The following is a 23097-nucleotide window of genomic DNA, read 5'->3' as shown; positions in this document are numbered from 1 at the left end:
CGTTGTATATTTTAAGTGCCTTAACTTTATAATTCGATTTCACTTATACTAACATTGGAAACAGTTAATGATTCGACTCTTTTAAATAATTATCTGTCATTAGCTTGCCAATATATATAGCCGAAATAGATGACTTTGTGTGTTTCTATTTAAGAAAAGTGCTAATGTTTACCAGCTGCATTTTCGACCTAACTTTTTCAGGTATAGTCTGCTAATAAGTTGATCCTCAGCATTATGGACTGCGTTTAATAAATGAAGTTTTTGATCGACCATGCAGTAACGAGTCACAAAAATGTCAATAACTTGTCCTTAGATCAGATTGGGTCTGTCTTTTAATATAAAAGGTTTTACACTTTTGTTTACCACTTTTATTTTATTTAGGCTGACACTTTTATTTAAAGCGGCGTTTCCTAAACCTGACCTATATGTTATTCGTTGAAACTTTTCGCGACCCTCCAGGGCTTCTAGGTATTGTCAGATGTAACAAAACAATTTTACTAACTTATATGTGACCTACTTGTGGTAGATCCAAAGGTACAACAAAAGTTAAAAAATATTAAAAAAAGAAGACAACAACTTCATTAAAAGACAGAATATTAAATTTTCGCCCAAAACGGTATTATTAGATCTCCTAAAATCTCAATTCGAATGATTCATGTTTTGTGTGGATCATTTAGATCAGGGATGTCCAACCTTTTAGCAGAATGGGCCGCATTGCCACTTCAAAAATTTTGATGGGCCGCAAATCTCTAAAGGAGGTGACGTCATATCGTGACGTAATAAAACAACTTTACTTATAAACAACCGCTCTTCCAGATAGAACTTGTGCGCAAATACGCAAGAATTAATCCCGGGAAAGCGAAGTTCTAATCGCGCGAAACGCGAAAAATTGAGTTTACATGCCGTATCATTCCGTGGTATGACACCATTTATTTCCTTAAAACGGTCCGCAAAAACACGCATTAAAAAACACACACACCTCTTTCTTAACAATGATGCGTAGCCTACTCAAGTGTTCTATGGATGTTGAAATGCGACATTAGACTCGATTATAGTCTCAGAAATTCTTAAATTAGGTCTACATCAAATACTGCGCGTTTTGCACATTTTAATAATAGTATAAACAATTGTTTTCAATAAAGACTACTGAAATTGAGAATAAGCGGTGGGCCGCACGTAAACATCAGGCGGGCCGCAGGTTGGACATCCCTGATTTAGATCTTGTGACATGGATAATTACAGCTGGCAGTGTTGGAACAGGCTTAGTTCCGAAATATAAACCATAAAAATAACACCATGAGTATTATTTGACTTAGTTTGGGGTAGTATTATAAAAAGTTTTTTTCTTTTTCAAAGTGCGATTTGTGTAAATTAAACACTCCTTCTAGTCTTAAATCACTCTGGTTTTCGTGCCACGCCAATCATGATTACGATCCTGAATTGGAAGTCCTGATTTAAAGCATACCTGACTTATTTCAATCTTGGTCGATAGCCGTAAAAACAAGTGGCACTTTTGACAAATTGTATTTCAAATAGTCCACTGACCTGAAGAAGCACGGTTGTGCAAAAGCTCGTCAACATTAAACACAATTTGTCAAAGTTCCACTTGTTTTCAGTTTTTCATTTATTTCAGTTTAGCAAATTGAGTGCAACCTGAATAATTCGCAAAACGACTTTCTTACGTTGCGTGTGAATCGAGGAGGAAGGAAGATCCCTCGCTTCCGCTTGCTCGTCCGCAGCATCCTCATCATCCCCATCCAACCCCATCTTCTCCTCTTCGGGTTTGGGTGGCTGCTGGACGATTTCCTTCATGGACATAACAATAGTAAATAAAATCACGTGTTTATTTACCTTCACTAGTTACACTAGTCCAGTGCTTTTCAACCTTTAATATTTCCATCCGCACTTTTTTATTTCGTAAAATTTTCATCCGCACGAAAAAACCTTTAGTTTGTATCTTTAGTTTATTTTCAATGAAAGGGTTTGTGTATTAAAACCGTGAGCCTAAGCCTTGACCGATATAAAATAGATAGCTTGAGCTGCATTGAACCACTGAGAGACTATACTACAGTACCTGTAACGCACAAGAGGGGGCACCAGCTTATTCGGTTACTGCATTACACATAATGACAAATAACAAAATGCACCATTTTTAACCGCACATTCATACGCACAACGTTTGTCATCCCCACTACATTTTTTTCATCCTCACTTTTTCATCCAAGTGCGTACCATCCCACGGGCTGAAAAGCACTGCACTAGTCAATAGATAGAATCCAGCTGCTTCAATTAATGTTGACAAATACGTCAATTTAATATATAACCATAATTAAGCTATTTTGCAATTAACCAAAAGCTAATACCTCCTCGCTTGAATATATGGCTCAACAAAGTACATTGCTCCAAGCAATGGCTAGCTATTGACTGAGAAATAAAGATGGTGGAAATAAAGCAACATGAATTTGAATATGAAATTTTCGGACAGCTTTTTTTTCTTTTTTTTTCGAATGTGTTTTTACCAGCGTACTGTTTCTTTCTTATTACTATTCGCGAATTTTACGTAGGGGGATTAAGCCGATCATCGCATTAATATGATTTTTGCGAAACCTGCGTCCAGCAGATCAAAAATAAGTTCCCCGCGACAGGTTTAAGTTTTAGGCCCAGAACCCGAATACTTTGACAATGAGTTTTATAGACAAATTTTAAGCAGAACCTTTTATTCACACGTCAAGTTTTTTTCTGCAAATCTACCGGGAAGAAGGGCACTAGTTTTATCTGATATGCAACTCCAGTGACTACAAATTGGCATTTGTTTGAGATGAGCATTTTTGCCAAACTAAAGAGTTCACGAAATCCCGATATCGACAAGTATACCTAATAATGAACAAAATGTACTTTAGGTCTACAGTACTTCAGTGGAGGTTAAACGTGTCGTGGCCACAATGCGTCTTGACCTTAACTTATTCCGCAACCAGCTATTTGGCCAGCGGTCTGAACTTTATACGGATATTTGGCCCCGTTACACAAAAGGTTGTATACCCTAGCTTATTTTTTTTTCAAACAACCGTAATTAAAAAGGAACCTAAAATATTTAAAAATTATGTAATAAAAAAATAGTTTTTGAAAAACAATAACCGAAGATTCGTTCAACCTGTTTGGATCCATCCTCTTGTGCCGTGGTTGTTTCATATTCTTGGTCTCCTTCGATCATTTCGATGGCCGGAGTTTCGTTTAGATCTTGGTGCGACCGTTTCGCTTGTAAATCCTCCTGTGAGTAAAGAAGCATACAGTCTTATGCAGAGAAAACAACACTGGATCATACTGTAACATGTTTCTAGCGACTTGAACCAACGACTTGCTCGTTTATATAACGGAATATCCTAAAACACAAAAAATCTTAATCAAAAAATATTTTTTGAGTACCGTAGTTATTTTAAATAAATCTTACTTCTTCCTCATCGCCCTCTTTCTTATCTTCGGGTTCATTTTTTTGCTCTTCAATCTGAAGGTCGGTGGCGGCGTCTAACGTCTGGTTGTCGTGTCTACATATCATTAAAATTCGCTTTGGAGATGAGTAAAAGAAGCAAGATCATTAGAGATGCAAAATCTCACGGGCGTAAAGTCGAACCTCACAAAAACAGGTGTTTTAATGAAGCTTTAGGACAGGGGTTCTTAAACTGGGGTCTAAGGACCCCTTAGGTACGTGAACTAGTTTTTGAAGGGAACCATAAAGCCCTAATTGAAATATTAGTTTATAAAAAAAAGTAATTATTAAAAAAAAAGCCTTTTTAAAAATAAAAATAAAATGTAAAGAAAAGCCTTTTAAAAATAAAACGTTTTTTTATATTTAGACTAGATTGCGATTTCACATTTTTTGACCGGAAACAGCATTTTTTTGAAGTATTGCGACATAAATTTTATGACGTCATCTTTAAAATACCTTGCCTGCACTGGTCCACGCGAAGCAAAAATATTTTTAGGAGAAATATCCGGGCGTTTGCGAAAAGAAATGACTTTTTTGGGACAGAATCCAACAATACTACAACAACCGACAAAATTTACGTAGGCCTAAAGTATTTATAGTTTTGAGATTGCTTCTCTTCCGAAACACACTATTGGCCACGAACCAAAAAATCGTAAAAACGCACCCGTTCTGGTCGTCGTTCATATGTTGGAAGATGTCCGACTCCCTTTTAATGTCATCTTTTTTTTCGCGGGATTGATCTTCCAGTTGAGAATCGAGCGTTCGTAGTCGTTTCACCTGCGATTCCTAAACATAGGGTAAAGCCATATATCTCTTAGAAGTAATTATTCATGGCAAATAACCAGAAGTTTTGACGCAACACACAAACACTGCTAATGTTTGGAGTGAAAACCTGACATTTGAGTAAATTAACATAATCAAATTAGTTAATTTATTGTCATGGCTTTTATGATTTTTTTCAAATGAGTTAGGTCCTAATGCTATGGTTCTATTATTTTCTAGGTTCTTTGGCAATGTCAACATTCCCTTTGTCATAAACAAACAGATGTGGCACAAAAATACATGACATCTGTTTCGTTTTTGCAGTACATCGTTATAGTTTATACTTTATAGTAACGCACTTTTCTGTTCGCAAAATACTTTTCCATAAAAAAACGACCGTCATTATACAGAAGTGGGACGAATAGCATATTACGCATTATTACGGTTAGCAGTAGAAATTATTACGGTTAGCAGTAGAAAGATTTTGGATTATTCTTAGACAAACAACGCACAAACCACCAGCAAATTAAACTTTTTTTAGAAAATAAAGCTCACAGAATATTTAAAAAAGCATATTGTAATATCCAATTTTCGGCTATATGGCAGGGGTTCCCAAAGTATGATTGGCGAAAGGTAAAAATTGTAACTGAATTATTATATTATAAGCAGTTTGAGCGGTATACAAGTCACTTTATTAAATCAGGTACAAGTTACAGAAGCGGGTTGAAGCTAAATAAATTTGTAAATAGTTGAGTAAAAAAGAAAATGTAAACTATTCGTCACAAATTTACCAAATTTACTAAAAATTAACATTCCTTATAGTTGTTAGGGTATTGATTCGCATAAAAAAAATCAAAAAAATTTGAAAACCACTGCTATATGATAATAGTAGGCGAAGGGTAAAAATGTCAACTAAATAATATATTGTAAGCAGTTTGAACGATATTCAGGCACAAGTTTACAAATCAACATTAGTTGATGACGAAACTGTAACACAGGTGGAGTGAAGCAACAATCAACAATTTTGCACTGTTCGCAAAAAATGACTAATCTAATAAAAACTAATATCCCTAAGGACCCCAAGAGTCTTGGTTCGCTTGATTAAAACAAATCAGCTTTCAGTCGCACTCAAAAAAAGTTTGGGAACCACTGCTATATTAAATCCTTGTTGTTCTGTTCAAACTATTCGTAAATAGTTAAGTGAAAAAAAAACGCTTAGCAAATTTAAATTATTCGTCAAAAATTTGCCAAATTTACTAAAAATGAACATTCCTTATAGTTGTTACGGTCCTAGGTCGCCAGAAAAAAAATCAGCTTTCCGTCGCACTCAAAAAAAGTTTAAGAACCACTGCTATGTGAAAATCTTGTTGTTCTTCGTAAATAGTTCAGTGAAAAAAAAAACGCTCAAAAAATTTAAAGTATTCCTCAAAAATTTACTAAAAATTTACATTCCTTATAGTCGTTAGGGTCTTAGGTTTCAATCAGTCAAACTCAAAAAAAGATTAAGAACCACTGGTATATGAAACCCTTCAGGTTATGTTTAAACTATTCGTAAATAGTTGGGTGAAAAAAAAACGCTCAGCAAATTTAAACTATTCGTCTTTTCCAAATTTACTAAAAATTAACATTCCTAATAGTTGATAGAGTCTTAGGTCGCCAGGCCAATCTTAGTCGCACTAAAAAAAGTTTGGGAACCACTGCTATATGAAATCCTCAGGTTCTGTTTAAACTTTTCCACCTGCGCGTCTCCCAGGCTCCTCTTGGCATCCGATCTTCCCGCATCCCTGCTCATCTCCTCTTGACTCGTTTGCTCCTTGCGTTCCGTGCTGGTGGCGTTCCGGGACATCATGTCGGAGGAAGACTCGGACTTCTCTTCCGAAGAGGGAGCGGCACCGTTAGCGTTATCCTCCTCGCCTGATGATTTTAACTTTATTTTATCAAAGGTTTTTCAAAAAAGTAAAGGTTTTGTATTTATTTAAAAGGCGTGAATTAGAAACAACCATAGGTTGAAAGCCGTACAGGTAAATTTTTGTCAAAATGTACAATTTTTTTTTGGTAAAATGCATTTTTTTCATTAGGCCATACCAATATCTCCTTCAATGTATTTAAACTATGATTTGTATCATTTTTGTGCACTACATTAAAACCCAAGTTTCCTAAATGTTTACTTGATTTAGACTTCCCGTTATGACGTAACTTTGTGATCTCTAAGAATTTTTATGCTTCACGGTAAGAACAGTTTTCATCTTTCCGGCAAGAAAATTACTCTAATTTTACGACTTTGAAACAACCATAACATCATGTATTTCCAGATGTTTAAGACTGTTATCTGGCAAGAACTATTCAACCTGAATTGAGGTTTATCACGGTTTAATAAAATAGTTTAGTTTATGAATAGTGCACCTGTTAGAATCATTATATTCAAACAAATCGGCTAGCTCTGTTAAAGAGACTGCATTTAAAAAGTTCACTTTTTCAGAACTCGCCTTCATAGGCAGATTTGTGAAGACATTTTTAAAACTTTTAAATTACACAAGTAGGGTTTATACGCGAAGAACCAGTGTAGGTTTACGCTGCTTAATAGCGATACAATCGAAGTATACAATTAGATTATATAGAGAAGTAAAAATCGTCAAAAAACGATACCCTTGTTGTTTAAAAATAGCAACGAAATCTAAATATTTTTTGAGTTTTTACAGTAAATTACTCTTGTTGAGAAGTAAACTTACCGTCAAGTTTGTTCTCCTGTTCGACTTGTTCGGTTGCGTTCTGATGCTGTTCGGCGTTCTCAGTGCTTTCACTCGCCTGTTTTCTGTAATAAAATGAGGTAGAAATGATGTGACAAAAATGTAGCACCACGCACTGTTTACACACATGACATAAATTAAAATACATATAAAGACTTTGTATTCCCGAACTTATTCCTGAAAATGTAATTGGAAACCAAGTCAGTATAAATATCATGTCAACACAGTAAAAAATAGTCTAAAACTGTTTTTTAACTGCGGCACTTTTAAAGCCAATACCCACACACAATAAATTCAAAGACTATTTAACATATGATCTTTTAAAGACTTTTCAATGCCCAAATCTATTTACAGGCTTTTAAAGATTGAACGACTTAGTGGAAATCCTATAAGCCAGTGATCGGCAAACTGTAGGCCGCAGAGCCTTTTTTAGTGGGCCGCGAGTCACTTTTGAATATTAAAGTGTTATTATAGAATTGTGGGGCGCGTGTTAGTCGTATATTCATTTGTTTTAAAATTAGATGTGGCTTAGAATTTTTATATTGTCTCAGCGTGGTTTCAGTGGTCTTGAGCAGCCTACTTGTCGATGTAAACGTAAAAATTTTCGCGCCTCGCGCGTATATTTTTTGCTTCATACTATGTTTAACATTGTGGCATGACATTGTTTTGACCATCGAGGAGCCGTGTAATACTTCACCTTAAAAACAAATATCCTCAATCTGCCACTGATTTCGTAGTGGGCCTTTAATAGCTCTGAAAAGAGTACTTTGGGACGCGACAAAAAAGTTTGCCGACCACTGCTATAGGCAGTCGTTTTTATTGCCTGTCTAAAATAAAACATTTTATATTAAGATTCTGTTTGATATTATTTTGGAGAATTGACAGAATCAGAGCAGCTAACGCGAGAACTTACGTTAATGAAAAACAAATGTTAATAACGTTAAAATTAATAAAATTGAACCTGTATACGAAATAACTTCACGCAAAAACACAAACCGAGACTTTAGACAGGATTTACCAGTCAACCAGCATTTACGGCGATATTTGTGAAATTGTCAACCTAATTTATGTGAAATGTACAGCACCTAACAAACACTAGAAAGCGAACTAGGCAAACAACTGGCAATATGTGTAAAACTATTTGGCCTTACCGGGATATTTTCTCTTTTTCTTCTGTTTCGTCAGCGGTCTCCAGCTCTTCGCTTGGTTGCGGATTCGCCGACATTTTGTTGTCCTTAGCTCCATTCTAAAATGGCCGAACATTTATGAGTAGAGGGTAAAGAACAACAAAAACAAGTTCCACACTGTTTTTGCTAATCCATATTAACCATAAACATAACAAAAAATCATAATTTCTTACAAACACAGGAACTTGTACAAAAGTACCTACATATTAAAAAACAAGTATGAAACAACATTATTAGAACAATTCAAATCAGTAAATCCAATAAATACATGTTTATATCAGCAACTAAAATAAAAAATTACCAAACTAAAAAATAAAGCTTTTTACTGCTTGGGGTACAAAAAAACCAACCTTGGAAATACTTAAATTAGGATTGAGTAAAAAAATATTTAGTCTACAATTTTAAGAGTCCACGGTCACACACCTCTTCCTGGTCGTCTTGTTTCTCCTCGTCATTTTGCTGTTGTTCTGGAGGATCTTTTTGCTCCTGGGACTCTTCCGCCATCTCTTCCTGTGCTCCTTGATTCTTATCATCATCATCATCTTCTTCTTGTTCTTTGTCTCGAGCTTCGGAGTCGTCTTGAGACGGCTCTTCTTGCTTGTTTATATCCTCTTCATTATTCGAAGGGTCGCCATCTTCACCAATGTCGCCTTCAACCTCTTCTGAATCAGAGTCGCTTTTTTCGGCGTCTGCAAGTTAAGATTAAAAGGGAAAAACATCAAGGGCGATAAAACTTTCCATTATATTAGTTAATCCGTTCAACAAACAGGCCACGGACGTTTCGCTTATTCTCCGTCTCCGAAAACTGTACAAGCCTAAAAATCTGGTATCTGTTCTGTAACTGGTTTAAAAAGTATGAAAAATCTCACCTTTACTAAAAAAATGGCACTTCTACCATAAATAACACATCGTGGCCTTCCAACGTTTATACACACTGAAAATGACTGCCAACATTACGACAGTGATGCTTAACAATAAGTTGTCGTCTTTGCATAAAAAAATTTGTAATTATCAATCACATTTCGTTAAATTAGCTTTTTTTAATTTTGTAAAAAAAAGGGTAACTTGAATACCAAACATTTATTTTTGCACTCACCTAATGCCTGCATTGAACCTTTTTTTCGGGGATTAACGGTATTATTTTCTGGGGCTGCCGTGTTAATAATAGAGGAGCATTGCATTTTATCAAAATTTTGTCAAATGATGTAACTGTAACTTAAAAACCACACTGCTCACAATACATGTAACAACCTTCACACGTGGAAATTCACCAGGCCTACAGCCTACTTTGTATCAATGTTAAGTCGTGCATATTTTGTATTGTGGAAACCTTGGCTATATACATAGTGATTATCGACAATGAATAAATACTCTGCGATGGCCACCAACCTTTTTCGTCACTGGGTTCTTTTTCTTCTTTAACTTCGTCGTTCATTGTTGCATCAATTTCGTCTGGGTTTTCGTTTTCAGCAGTATCCTTGTCTCCATCACCTGTTGAAACATGTACAACTAAAAAATGGGGCAACATAACATGTTCTAAGCACAGATAAAAAAAAGTACAATTTTCAGCAAAAAGTATAATAAACAGGTAAAAACATGGTATTGTTCTGCACTTCTCATTTAAAACAACCCACAATTTTTTATTTTAAAACGGGTAGCGTATTACTGTAGGTCCTGATCACAACTTAAAAGCATGCTAGCGTTAATAAGATTTCAATATCAGTGCTTTACTGCCAAAGTTAAGTCTAGAATAATATGGTTTAAATTTAAGGTAGCCTACCCTAATTAGCTCGATTTTTATTAAATAATACAAAAAGGTAAAATTAAAAAACAGATACATAGAACAAATTAATGTAAAGTAATTTATTGGTTGTATATTACTGATGTAAATTGTGTTATAATTTTCCGAAAAGTTTATTAGTTCAAACCAGTTTCATAAAGTATCTGTTACGTCACAACCGACTTCAAACAATGGCTTTTTGGCAAAGCAAAGTATTTTTGACATTTGTACTCATACTCATTCGTTCGATATCTTTGGTCGGATAATGCAGAAATCAAATCAGTGGCAGAAGCAAAAACCTTGTTTTTTGATCGTATGGACTCAACTTAAAGCTGTTTGCTCTCAAATGGAATTTTCAAAGAGGTAAATATATTATTTTGTTGTAACGGTTTTGTTAAAATAACCTTTACTTTTAAAATTTAGATTGCAAGATTTCTAGGGAGAATATTTTTTGACTTGTCAAAAAAAGTCAAAATTTGGTCCAAATTTACACGGTAGGTCAAAATGTGTTATTTAAAGTCAGAATCGAATAAAAATGCACATAAATCTTTTAGAAAATTATAAAAATAACTATAATCAGCTTTTTTGTTTTTTATTCAACGGCATTTTAACTGTATTATATTTTATTAGAGTAATATACGGTATACATAAGCCGGCAGAATAAACCACCGAAGCCTCTCTGATTTGGACAAATGTTTTCAACAATATTTGTTGTCATTTTTAACTAGATCTATTAATTTTCTGCAATTATTTTATACGTGCATTTCAACTCTTTTTCTAAAATAACCAGCGTCTTGTTTTCTAAGGCATTTTTATAGTTGTTTGTCCTTTGAAATGACAAAAGATCAAGATCAAAGTAGCCTATAAGGTATTTTCATGAATTTTGCATTACCTGAAAAATGAACTGCCTTGTGTTCGACCGGTTATCTTTAAACTATCACAAACGTGTGGTTGGCGACACCAAGACACTAATGCAGTCCTTCAATCAACAATAGGTTATTTAAATCAATGTTTTTCTAAGAGGGTAAAATTTTGTCAAAATACACTATTTTTAGGTTTTTCTAACACATAATCGCTCTAATGATTTTACTTTGTCAAGGTTTTCGACCTTTCTGCGAAGGATTGCGCTTGCCAAGATAGTCGCATCTTCCGAAGGATTGAAGGTAAAACAACTAGTTTACTTTGTCCGACTTGTTTGATTACAACATTTCATTTTTTTCTTGTTAGAATATGTGATATAATTTTTTTGTATTAAAACACTTTCTATTAGTTTTTCGCAATGGGCAATAAAAAAAAATATGTTTCAAATTAAAATACACATGAGATTACAATTAAATTGATGATTTTGTGATATGTAAGTTAGGTGTGCGGGAAAACACTAGTGAGTCCCGAAAACGTTTCAGTAAATATTTATGATTAAATGCGATTATTAAATAAATAATGAAGTACAAAGTTACTTGAAAGGGGCTGCATGCAACTCGCTAACCACAGTTTCTTCGCCGATTAATGATGGAAAGGGTAGTAGTCAGTAGTAGTCATTGGGTGACGGGGTTTTGCATTATAAAACAGCTTTTGTTATCTAGATATTTATCTACTATTTTGGCTGCTTCAATTTTGAGAATCAACGAATACAATATATCGATGAAAACTCATTTTATTTAGGTTTGGTTTCTTGAACTATGATTTGTTATTGCATTAGCAAAAATGGAACATTCAAAACGTCCCCAACAATATATTGGAGACAAAATGCACTAAATCTGAACGTTCACTGATAAACTACTGGCAATTGGGATACAGGCAAGGAAGAAAGTCAAAGGAAAGGTATTGAGACAGATATATCTGTGATTTCTCATTCCTGACCAAGTCCTATAAAATGTAATTCGCATTTAATATTTACAGGTACATCGAATGTGCCGTTAAGTGTACTAACAAACCAGCCCTGAAACTACCTGGCGAACCACCGTTCCTGTTGTCAGCTGGCATGGTGGTTTTCATTCACAGGCTGCTGCCCGACCGAAAGGACCATTTCATTATCGTCCCTGACGTGTCCAACGCATACCTTGAGCATTTCACAAGGAATGTTATCACAAAGGCCAACATCCTTCTGGTTAATGTAAGACAATGCAAAGTACAGGATTACTTGGTCTCCAACTCTGCTGGTCGCAGGTCGGCCACTTACAGTAAACAATCAACAGTCCATCAGTTAAGAGCTCATCCGAACAACAGCAACAGGTCTACTTTACCTGTGCGATCCAAACTGCTATATACTACGCAAAACTTCCATCAACCCATACAGGCTTATTTGTAAAAGCGCCCTTGTCAACCGAGAGTAGTAAACATGGGTCACATCCCACCAACCCAAACCAACAGGAAACGTTACATGTCCGCCTGCATTCAAACTAAAGAGTCAATTCTAAAATCCATTTCAGCCAAGACACACTATCAGTCGCGGAACCGTCTCTGCTTAGACCTAGGCATTAGCCGCCTTTTGTGCATACACTTCCCAACAACTGAGCAGGAGCCCCTATGTCCAAGATCAGTAGCTAAGGCTGCTGCCAATCAGAAACCAAAAATCAGCGTTTACTCTGTGCCCATGTTTACACAGATTTCCATGGTCTTCGTTATGCGAGTTTCCAACCAGACAACAATGCTCAAAGCCTCGCCTATATTTACTCCACAAACGGATAACCATATTGAATTAGACTGTGTTAACCTAGACAAATGGGAATAAAAACTGTGGTAACATTTACCCCAACCATCTTTGGGACGGCCATAACTGTTTTCAGCGCTCAAATCAAGATGGAAGTACAACAAAAAGCACGCAGACCAACACACTTCCAGCAAGGACTAGCCGAAATACTCCAGATAAGGAAAAGGAAACTTATAAAGTTCAATAGTAACAAATAAACCGTAAAAGGTTTACACTATAAAACTAACAACAAACTCCCGCCTGAGAAAAGCGTTGGCCAAACTCCGACAGACGAAGATGGACAGCGTTACTATAAAGAGAAGCTAGCGGAGCAAGCAAGATTCGACGCACAGCAAAAGGAGCAGCCAAACAACTTTTATAACTACGAAACCGGGCAGCTCTAACTTAATTCCATATTTAACCCAACGGAGGAAGATTGGCAGCGTTAATTTAAAGAGAAGGTAGCGAAGCAAGCAAGAATCGACGCATAGCGAAAAGCGCCTTAGACGAAATCCAAAAATACAAAGACACCTGTTTTATTATTTTAAATCTACAGCAAACGGCAGTAAATGGGACAATAATAGTTTTATCTCACTCCAAACTGCGGGTACCAAGCAGCCTCAAGCAACTTGTGAAAATGGATTTTACTAGACTTAACCCTTAACACTGCCCACACTCCATGTTCTCAATTGAGGCAAGAAACTGACCTTACGTCGTCACACAAAGTGAGTTCTGTATCTGCACTTGTGTGCACAGATCAGTCGCAGTGGGCCTAAAGACAAATAGTCCAAACTGCACCAGCCAGCCCAATCGCAACAAACCCAAGTGTCCAAGATTTCTCAGGCGAATCACGTCACTAAAAAAGATTTGGCGAACGCGCTTAAAATGTTACCCCTGAAAAATGCGGAACAGAATTGAAATGCCTCTCCAATTTTTCAAACCACCCAAGGAAATAAAGAAGCAGGGCGGGTGAATTGCAAATAGCAAAGACCCTAAAGAAGAAGTTGTTCAGGATTACGGAGGACCTTGAGCATCGCTGCACCTCATCCTCGGTTGTCGGCAAGATGAGGAAGCCAACCAGGATTCGGGGAGAGGGTTGACTTCCGGGATGAAATAAATGAGCTGGCTGAACCTCAACATCTTGATTCATGCGTGCCAGACGCATCACGCTTGTTTTTTGTCGCCCCAAGACGTATCATGCTTATACGAATCGATTTAGTTATGCTAACTTTTCGAAAAGTACAGAATCCAGAAATATTGTGAAAACTTAGGCCAAGGAAGTTTTCTCTAGAGGTAACATTGCGACGAAACATTAATGATAGGTATGCTAACTTTTTCAAAAATTGAATTTCGAGATTACAGAAATGTAGTTAAAAGTTAGAGCAAATAAGTTTTCCCTACTTAGCCAATTTCAAATCGATTCTTATAGGAGGTAATATTGCAACGCAACTCTAATGCAATACTAGGACACAAAACCTCACAAAGCCATAATCATTGAGACACAAAACCTCCTAAATCTACGATGCGTATATAATTTAAAGCGGTTAAGGAAAACAGACTTACTGTCATTGTCGTCAAGATTGAGATCATCTGGAATGTCCATTTCCTCGGGAGCTGTCTGGTTGTCCTGCTCATGGTTGTCATCCCTGTAAAAAAAATTTAACCGTTATGTCAATACTATTTAAAGGTATAATATTGTAAGACCCACCAATCTCAGAATTTAGTATGGAGGTGGTTTCGCTTATTCACAAGGGCTCATAAACGGACACGGACGAATCTGCATAAAGTTATATTGTGGCCTTACAATTTTCAACAAGTCGAAAGCAAAGCGGAATGTAGCAGGCGCATTTAAAATATTTTGAAGTTTTGAAGTTTTAATTTAACTAAAATGATCCATGTCTCCGCATTCCTTCGGCAATTTGACTAAAATTCGCAAAATCTTGCTTAGAACCAATCTCAATGAATCCAACCAAATAAAAAAGCAGTCGGCGACCCGACTTAATAATGTGGCGAGCTAAATTTGGTGTCGCGACCTATTGGTTGAGTAACGCTGCTGTAAGGCGTAAAGCTTATTTATAAGCGGGTTATCGTTGGCAGTGGGATCATTACGCGGTTAACACAACAGCACATAAGTGATTGGATTATAATAGAAACCAGTCACCTCTCATTGGGGTCGAATTCGCTCTGGTCACCCAGGTTTTCTTCAGGGGTTTCTTCCTTTTTCGATTCTTCCTTTTCACTCTGATCTTCACCAATTTCGTTATCCTTTGCGGCCATTTCGCTCTTTTCCTGTGATAATAAATAATAATTTATGAATTTTAACGTTTTTAAATTTTTCAAAAAACCTACTTTCGTTTTATAAATCAAACTTTTCCTGAATTCGAATTGTTGGCATTTCTTACATCATTTTGGTATACTTACTCACAGAATATTGGGCGTTGTTATATTTATTTTGGTTGGCATCAACATAAACAAAACTTTAAAACAAATACGTTACATTTTTTTGGTAAAATTTAACGTATAGCTTTATCGTTACGTACGAGCGAAAACAAGTGAAGTTACTTGCGCCGTAACCTGTTTTCGCTTAATTAGGCCGCACGCTTTTATTTAATCCTGAAAACCTCTGTCAATCACGATCTGTAAAGTCAACAACGTCACTGGCCAAAACAGCTATATTAGTCGGGAGCATTTTAAGTGGCCAGGCAAGTACAAAGGCTAATTTCTTTTCAAATTCAAATGACCGAGCAATAGAGAAAACAAGTGCAAAGGCGTTATTGTTAAACAGGCGCAAAACACGCGGCTTACGTTTTTACAATTGCGTAAAAACACACCAATTATTTATTTAAATCGATAACAGCTGTTGTTAAGCTTGCGGAATCGCAAAGAGTATGAACAACGTTTAATCATTCGGGTGAAGCAGCGGGCCGAGATGGACTTGAAATATATGTGCTCGCTTTTGTTTGGTTTGCTGATTTGGACAGATACAGCTCGTCTTCAAGCCACTACTGTTAGTGGAGATGCGATTGCATGTCCCGAAATTTGTTCGTGCAACGAAACGACGGCAGACTGCTCAGGTAAAATAAACCACTATACGATTAGACAACTAAACACTTTTAGTGGACTAGTTTCGAAATTTAAACAATATGGTGTTTAGTTGACTGCGCTGGTTTTGAAATTAAAGCGTGTTATGTTTCTGGTGTGACAATGCATCATTTTAATGTTAAGTCATTTTAATGTTTTTGCGTTTCTCCCTTTATAAGCGAGGTTTGGATATATTTTAGTTAAATTAACTAATGATGATACAGGTGCGCAACGAAAGGCATTATCAAGATGATGTCGATTTACTCGACCTTTTGGGCTTTGATAATCCAACCTACATTACAGATTCGTGCATAGTGTAACTTAATCTGATTCTCTTTCCAGTGTAAAAAGTGTGATTAAAAAAATGTGAATTAAATCAAGGTGATTTTAGCTCAGGTTTTGGTTTAATTTCTAGTGTATTCTAGTTGTAATCGAATTTTGGCAAATAAAAAACTTTAATTTCAATTCTAATATAAAAAGTTAAGAAATCTAGTTGTCCATGTCTGCAACAGTGTTCTAGGGCAGCGAAGCTTTTGGGATTTTTCAAACCAAGTATTGCACCCCAAAATGATTTTGAGTGCAAGTCAAATATGTTTTTTACCAACTTTTAGTGTTATATTTGTAGGAAGGCAGCTGAGGGAATGGCCAACAGACCTTCCCCAGTCAATGGAAGTGATTTTGATGCAAAACAACAGAATTCGAACAGTTTCGGCAGCAAGCATAAGAGACTTCGCAAACCTTACAAAATTGAACCTAAACCAGTAAATTACAATGTGCTGATAGCTATCAATCAAAAGCTTTATATTTTTGTTACTATCTTTTAAAGTAAAATAGGCAGTTTTAAAGTACTGTAATGCATCTTATTTAATTATAATACAGCACTGAACGTCCTATTCATTTTTTACAATAAACCGCTAGTTGTTTTAATCTAGCAATGATCTGAGAACACTTGAATTGGAGCTACCGCAAAAGCTGACGCATTTATCAGCAAATGGAAATCGAATCGCGAGTGTAAATATTACAATTAGCCAAAGTAATCTTAAAATGTAAGTAATCTTATTTATGCCAAAGTTATTATATTTGGTTTGACAATTTTATTAACACTCGTGTTATTGCTTACTGTTATCATAACTGGTAACAAAATTAACAATCTATTTTGTCTATACACTTAAGGTTTCAAATCAGTGATAATAGGCTAACCAAAATTTCTGTGCTACCGGCAAACCTTCAAATATTGGAAGCAAAAGAAAACAGAATAATAAATCTTACAAAAAATGATTTCTCTACTGTTCCCAATTTAGAGGTATGAGTGACAATTCAAATACAGTTTTGTACACTGTTTATACGTAATGATCACACACAACCATTAAAAAATGGTATTCATACACCCAAACGGCCGTACAAGTAACAATTTATATAAGTCAAGGTTAATCCTGATTCACGAATAATCGATAAAGTAACGTGAGTGTATTTTAATGTTACTTGATTAGGAGTTACACCTGTCTCACAATCGTATTAAAAACATTGCAAACGACACATTTGTTGATCTGACGAAACTCAAAGTATTGGACATCGCGTTGAACTTTCACAAGGAAATTCACCCACGTTGGTTCAGGAATAAACCAAAACTAAACCAGGTTCTATTGTAGAAAAAATCTATGATAAATGTTAGATGATTTCCCCTTGAAGTAACTAATACCTGTTTATTAATGGTGTTAATTTTGTAATAAATGCGATTATGTTTACAGTAAATTATACCAAAAATCACCACTCATCGTTACAGAATTTCATATGGCATATATATACGTATGTCATTGTTGTTATTAGGTACTTTTGCGAAGCTATTCTCTCCACTGCGACTGTCAGCTGCTCAAAGTAAATTACTTACTATCAAAAATGGAACTGGAAGTTGACGACCTACCTGGGGTTAGCTGCGCAACACCGGAAGAATTAAAAAACCAATTGGTTTCAAATGTGACCGAGGTTAATCATGAATGTTAGATTACGTAGTAAGAATATCAAAGCCCATACTAGGTATCATTTTAAACGTTTTCGAATAACTCTTCATAGACTATGTTAAAAATAAACAAAGACGTTCAAAATAATACCTTCGAAACGTTCAATAGATACCTTCTTATGTATGGACTTTGATATTCTTACAACCTTCAACCATTAAGGTTGGTTCACACTAGACGCGTTTTGCTTCTAGCGTTAGCATCTAGCGTAAAACGCTAGCGTTGTCCAATTCACACATGACGCGTTGCCAGCGTTAACTGCAAATTTCCTCGCTTCTAACCGAAAGCGTCAACGTTGAAATATTTTAACTTTTCCGCAACCGTTTTTTTTAACGTTTTATGTTAACGCCAGTGGCGTTCACTGTGAACCAACCTGTATGCTCCAAATGTTAGTTTAGTATTCTTTATCATAATAAATTTATTTCCTATTGCTGTAGTAAAATAATTAAAAAAAGCCGTTTTAAACACATAATAAAGTGGTTTAATATAGATTTATACATCAGTGTACAATGTACATTTATACTAAAGTGTACAATGTACGTACATGCCTACAAAAAATACTGTAAAACTACGAAAAATGGAGCCTGTATGCTTATTGTGTATAAATTACCAAAAAATGTAAGAATAATTCAACGTTAATGTGAAGACAACCAATAATGATGTCCATGTTATTTCAGAGTGGGGGAATACCAGACTGCCAGCTCACAGACCCCGTTAAACCACCAAAGCCGTTAAGCAACGCCGCGATATTTGCTGTTGTCGTGTCCGTGGTCTTACTATTGTGTTTCATTACTTTAACTCTCTTTCTTTGGATGAGAAAAAAGCAGTACATAAAGTTCTAAAAAAGAGAACATGTTGCTCGCCATTTAAAAATATTACAGAAAAGCAAATTTGATTCATGCTTTTCGCTAGTCAAAGCCTTATATAAAAAAAGCATAAAAGTGCGTCAACTTTTTAATATTTATATTGTATAAAAGTCTTAAACATATAATTTTAGTAAAAAAAAAGAAAGCTGAATTAATATATTCTGTACAGTTTTAAAGTGTTTTCTATTGTCTTAGCCTATGTTTTATGTTAACTTTCAACATTAGTATCGTAGGATATCATATTTATAGCACACGGCCTCATATTTAGTTTATGCGATGAACCTCAAATAATAACCTGTATTAAAATGTTTTCATAATCTGTGACGTTTTATCTCGTGTTTGTCCAGTTTGTGCATGACACCACAACAAATACCTCACTTGGAAAAATAAAATACAGTTTATTCACCATAGAAGTGGTTACTTTTCTTACAAGGTCGTTTCCATTAACGATAAAACAGTTTTATAGCAATTTTTATTTGCAGAAAACAACGAGTTATTGCAGAAATACCGAATAACGAATTTAACCGGTTTTACTCGTTTTCCTAAATTTTTTCTACAAATAAATGCCAAAAACAACACTCTCCCATACCGGATCAACTCCAGCTCCTTTTTCCTCCCTCTTGTCTTCCGCTCCATCTTCTTCCTCTTCTTCTTCGTCCTCCGATCCCCACATTCGCTCGTCGAGCTTGTCAGAGGCCGAGTTTTCGCCGAGATCGCCCATCTGCTTGTCCAGCTCCTGAGAGAAAACATCCGGACTTCAAAAAATGCTGCAATAATTGCACATTGCTTTATTTACTGTTTTCGGGTCGGCAAAATATTGGTCGCGTTGGGCGAAGAAATATTTTGTGATGAAAATGCCCATTGAAACAAAGTGTTTTTTAACAATATACAAACTTGATCCGGCTTTATTCGTTTTTCTAAGTTCTGTCTAAAAAAACATCCGGACTTGAAAAGGGCAGTTTGCCCGCGGTCGTTGAGCCAGACTTTGACAACTAGATTTATTTTAATAATTTTAAATTAGATTAGAATTACGAATTAGATCATTTTTTCCAAATTAGACTAGAATTAGAATTTGAATTTGATCATTTTAGTTTTTTTTTCAAACTAGATTATAATTTGAATAAGATCATTTCAGATTTTTTAATTAAAATAGAATTTGAACGAACGAATTCTTAAAAAAAACTAATTTGAACTAGAATTACATTTGATTATTCACAATCAATTTCATTTGAATTTAAACAGCGAATTATTCTTATCATAATGAGAATGGTAAATATATTTGTGCTAATTTCTATAGCTTATGCTTTTAGGACTGTAGAAATCACCTTCAAGTCTTTCCAACCAAAGAGTTTTAATTCCAATTATTTGTTTTGACTGAGAGACTGAAAATGCCGCTGGACAAAGTAGCATTTTTGGTAAAATCCGAAATAGATTAGAACTAGAATTAGAGCAAACAAGCCATTCGCACCTTACATTAGAATTGGAATTAGGTGCATTTCGCTCTAATTGAATTGGAAAACTAGAATTATATAGTTGTCCAAGTCTCAATTGAACTTTAGGGTATTTCCACAGGCAAGGATCCGCTTCACAGAGTATTTTTCCGGAATACAGACTTAGAGCTGTAGTTTAAGCATACTTAAACGTACAAAACACATCCACTTGTAAACCATTGAATTATATAAATTAATAATAAAAAACCTCTTGCTCTTCGTTTTCATCGCTTTCGCTTTCATTATCGTCGTCTTCCCTTTGTTCGGGATCGTGCAGCCGACCCTCAAAGTCCCCGGACATTTCAATGGCGTTATCCTCCTCCGGAATGTCTTCATCCTGGTCCTCCGACTGTTCCTGCTTCTCGCCGGGAACGTCTTCCACCTTTTGAAGTTCAAAGTAAATTCATTGTTTGGCCCGTAGACACAGGAGCATCGTCCGCGCCAGGAAAAATACCTCGTAACATATCGACATTTTTGAATAATTATGGACTTTAATCGGATATAAAAATTATGCTAAAAACTTTGCCTTAAAATACGTGTTAAAATACAAACAACTAATACGAATTTATTGCTATAAAACGCTAAAAACACCTGGTTTCATTTTGAAATATATCCCTGAAATCGTCAAATTATGCGTCGTTGGGGGTTAACTACTATTAAAAAAAACACTGATCTATGAATGTACAGTAATGCCAAAATAGTGTGCGATTTTTACTCTAGGAGCATGTCGTACATTGTTGTTTGCAAAATACCTTAAACATTTTCGTTTTGCTCTGTATGTTTCCGGGTGTTGTTTAGTAACCATGGGAAGTGTTCTTACAAGCTAACGTGCTTTATTATGCCCAGAGCACGACAAATACATTTCAAAGATGGTAGTAATTGCCTCAGAATTTGAGAAGTGTGTACTCATTGGACAACCTTATCACGGCCATCACTCAGTATTAGCATGGCAGGTTCATCATTGGCAATTTACCAAGCGAAATGTTGCTTCGGCCTATAGTTTGAATAAAAAAGCAAAACGGCAAAAACGCGCGGTTTCAAACTGACCGTTGCAAACAAGTTTCGTATCTCATTCTCTCATAAAAGCTTTCCATTTATAGTCAGCGAAAGCTAACAACCAACCATTAAGAAGTAAAAAGCTTGTAATCATTTGACATGCTATATTGAAAAAAAAAAACACAAAGTTCAGTTACCTGGTCTTCTTCTTCGATCTGATCACTGACATCTTTAGACCCTTGACCTTCCCCGATCCCTGCATCTTCCACTTCTTTCAGCTCGCCTTTGTCGCCTGAAATAAATCGGGAAAACATATCCCATGAGAAACCCTGCAACACGAGGCTTTTGATATTTTATTATTAGCGATTTTCTGACTTAATTCAAAAGCATACTTTAAACTTGATATTGACATTGATGACGTAATTCAGGGCGCTATTATCAGATTCTGAAGTATAGGTTTAGAAAGACCCACCCTAGGAAAAAGCACCCAATTATAGTTAAAATCTTTGAATCAAACACAAAAAAATCTTTGAAATCAACGGCAAAAAAATGAAACAAATGCTTTTGAATCAGCCCTAAAACTGGATATATGTCTAAAGAAGCAAAGTAGCTTAGATTAAAAAAGCCACCTCTTTGATCACAACCAAAACTCGATTCAGGCATATATCTTACACCGCTGCTTCCCACTTTAAATGCACAAATTCCCGCAAAAAAATATCTTACCGGCTAGCTCTTCCTCCACGTCAGCCGGAGGACAGAATCCCTTGGTGGTGATCTCGGCAAAGATGGTGGAGAGGATGTATGCAAGCTTGCAGGTGGAACGGTGCGCTGCTGAGAGTGTGCTGGCCACTTCGCGCACCAGCCCTCTGTACTCGCCCAAGAACAGATCCAGCGCTCTGAGAAGGCACCGCGTTGTCTAAATGAGACGTAAGAACAGACCAATTAGGTGGGCGAACCCTTGGAGAAGTAAGGTCCTTGCGTGTACCAGTTGTACGGCCTGGCTTTGCAAAATTGTGGTGTTAACAAACGTGCGTTGTTTTTTCTTAGTCAGTTATAACGGTACCTCAAAGTAAGGTTCTCTGGCCAGTGGTTCTTAACCTTTTGACAATTTCGGACTGGTGAAAAATTCCTTTTGCGAAACAGTAACAATAACTTACTACTGAGTGCTGTTGATCTGCCATATCGTAATAAATTTATTGCAGTATATATATTTACAAGCAATATTGTATGTTTTCAACTATTTTACAAAGCTGATATAGAATCAGACGACACATTAGCTTACAATTGCCTCAGCGTTTGAGAAAACTATACTCATTGCACAGCCATATACATGCGGCCGTCGCTCAGTATTAGCATGGCATGTTTCATCATCGGCAATATAGCATACGATTACTAACTAAAACACGAACATTTCGAGGTGACGTTAAACTCACGTTGCCCTGCTCCCCGTTGCAAGATCGAATGAGGCGCGCAACCTCGCAGAGGTTTTCACGCACAGCAGCGAGATTAAGGTTCTTTACGTCGTCGAGGCATCGCGAGTGCAGGTGCTTGACAAGTTGGCCATCTCTGAGGCCTTCTTCGTCCTGACAAAGAAGCTGGGATGGTTAGCTTTTAAACTTCAGAACTTGTTTGGATTACAATTGATACCGTAGATATATTAGGACAATTTAGAATAAAACCATAAATATGTACGATTTTTGTGTTTTGTGTTGACTTGTGTTTTGGGTTGTGCTATTAAAGCAAAACATCAGAGTTTGTTTTGATTACAATTGATAAATTATAAATTATAATTTATATAAAGCAATGTTTGTGGAAACATTATCAATTCTTCGTTTTGTGTTGACCAATTAAATAGATTAAAACTTGCAACAACAAACACGCTCTTCATTTGGTTTCAAAGCAATACTATCTCGAAAATATTAAAACCAAAATTGTTTCTCATTAACGGCTACTGAAATTTTAAAGGCAGAAATGCCGTACTCGTAGCTCTCTACTTAGTT

The 23097-nt window shown here is 35.9% G+C and overlaps 1 protein-coding gene and 2 non-coding genes across 3 annotated transcripts in view; all 3 read right to left on the bottom strand.

Moving 5' to 3' along the window:
- LOC146137814 (midasin-like) overlaps nucleotides 1-23097 on the bottom strand; it is a 93391-nt gene that overhangs the window by 5012 nt on the left and 65282 nt on the right. The window contains exons 82-97 of the mRNA XM_083394445.1: nucleotides 22531-22680; nucleotides 21821-22013; nucleotides 21295-21389; nucleotides 20310-20483; nucleotides 19201-19347; nucleotides 14811-14938; nucleotides 14213-14295; nucleotides 9570-9671; nucleotides 8604-8869; nucleotides 8145-8239; nucleotides 6976-7058; nucleotides 5985-6160; nucleotides 4149-4270; nucleotides 3449-3542; nucleotides 3152-3268; nucleotides 1683-1806 (exon numbers count right to left, since the gene is read on the bottom strand). Coding sequence (XP_083250571.1) covers nucleotides 1683-1806; nucleotides 3152-3268; nucleotides 3449-3542; nucleotides 4149-4270; nucleotides 5985-6160; nucleotides 6976-7058; nucleotides 8145-8239; nucleotides 8604-8869; nucleotides 9570-9671; nucleotides 14213-14295; nucleotides 14811-14938; nucleotides 19201-19347; nucleotides 20310-20483; nucleotides 21295-21389; nucleotides 21821-22013; nucleotides 22531-22680 — 2149 coding nt within the window. The remainder of the gene's footprint in view (nucleotides 1-1682; nucleotides 1807-3151; nucleotides 3269-3448; nucleotides 3543-4148; nucleotides 4271-5984; nucleotides 6161-6975; nucleotides 7059-8144; nucleotides 8240-8603; nucleotides 8870-9569; nucleotides 9672-14212; nucleotides 14296-14810; nucleotides 14939-19200; nucleotides 19348-20309; nucleotides 20484-21294; nucleotides 21390-21820; nucleotides 22014-22530; nucleotides 22681-23097) is intronic.
- Nucleotides 20981-21068, bottom strand: LOC146137817 (small nucleolar RNA U6-53/MBII-28). Its single transcript, XR_014501539.1, has one exon. It is a non-coding gene; the product is annotated as a small nucleolar RNA U6-53/MBII-28 (small nucleolar RNA).
- On the bottom strand, nucleotides 22382-22473 carry LOC146137816 (small nucleolar RNA U6-53/MBII-28). The gene has a single exon (XR_014501540.1). It is a non-coding gene; the product is annotated as a small nucleolar RNA U6-53/MBII-28 (small nucleolar RNA).

Source organism: Ascidiella aspersa, chromosome 7 (genome assembly GCF_963924565.1).
Source record: "Ascidiella aspersa chromosome 7, kaAscAspe10.2, whole genome shotgun sequence".
Lineage (NCBI taxonomy): Eukaryota > Metazoa > Chordata > Ascidiacea > Phlebobranchia > Ascidiidae > Ascidiella > Ascidiella aspersa.
This window is presented reverse-complemented; position numbering and strand designations above follow the sequence as displayed.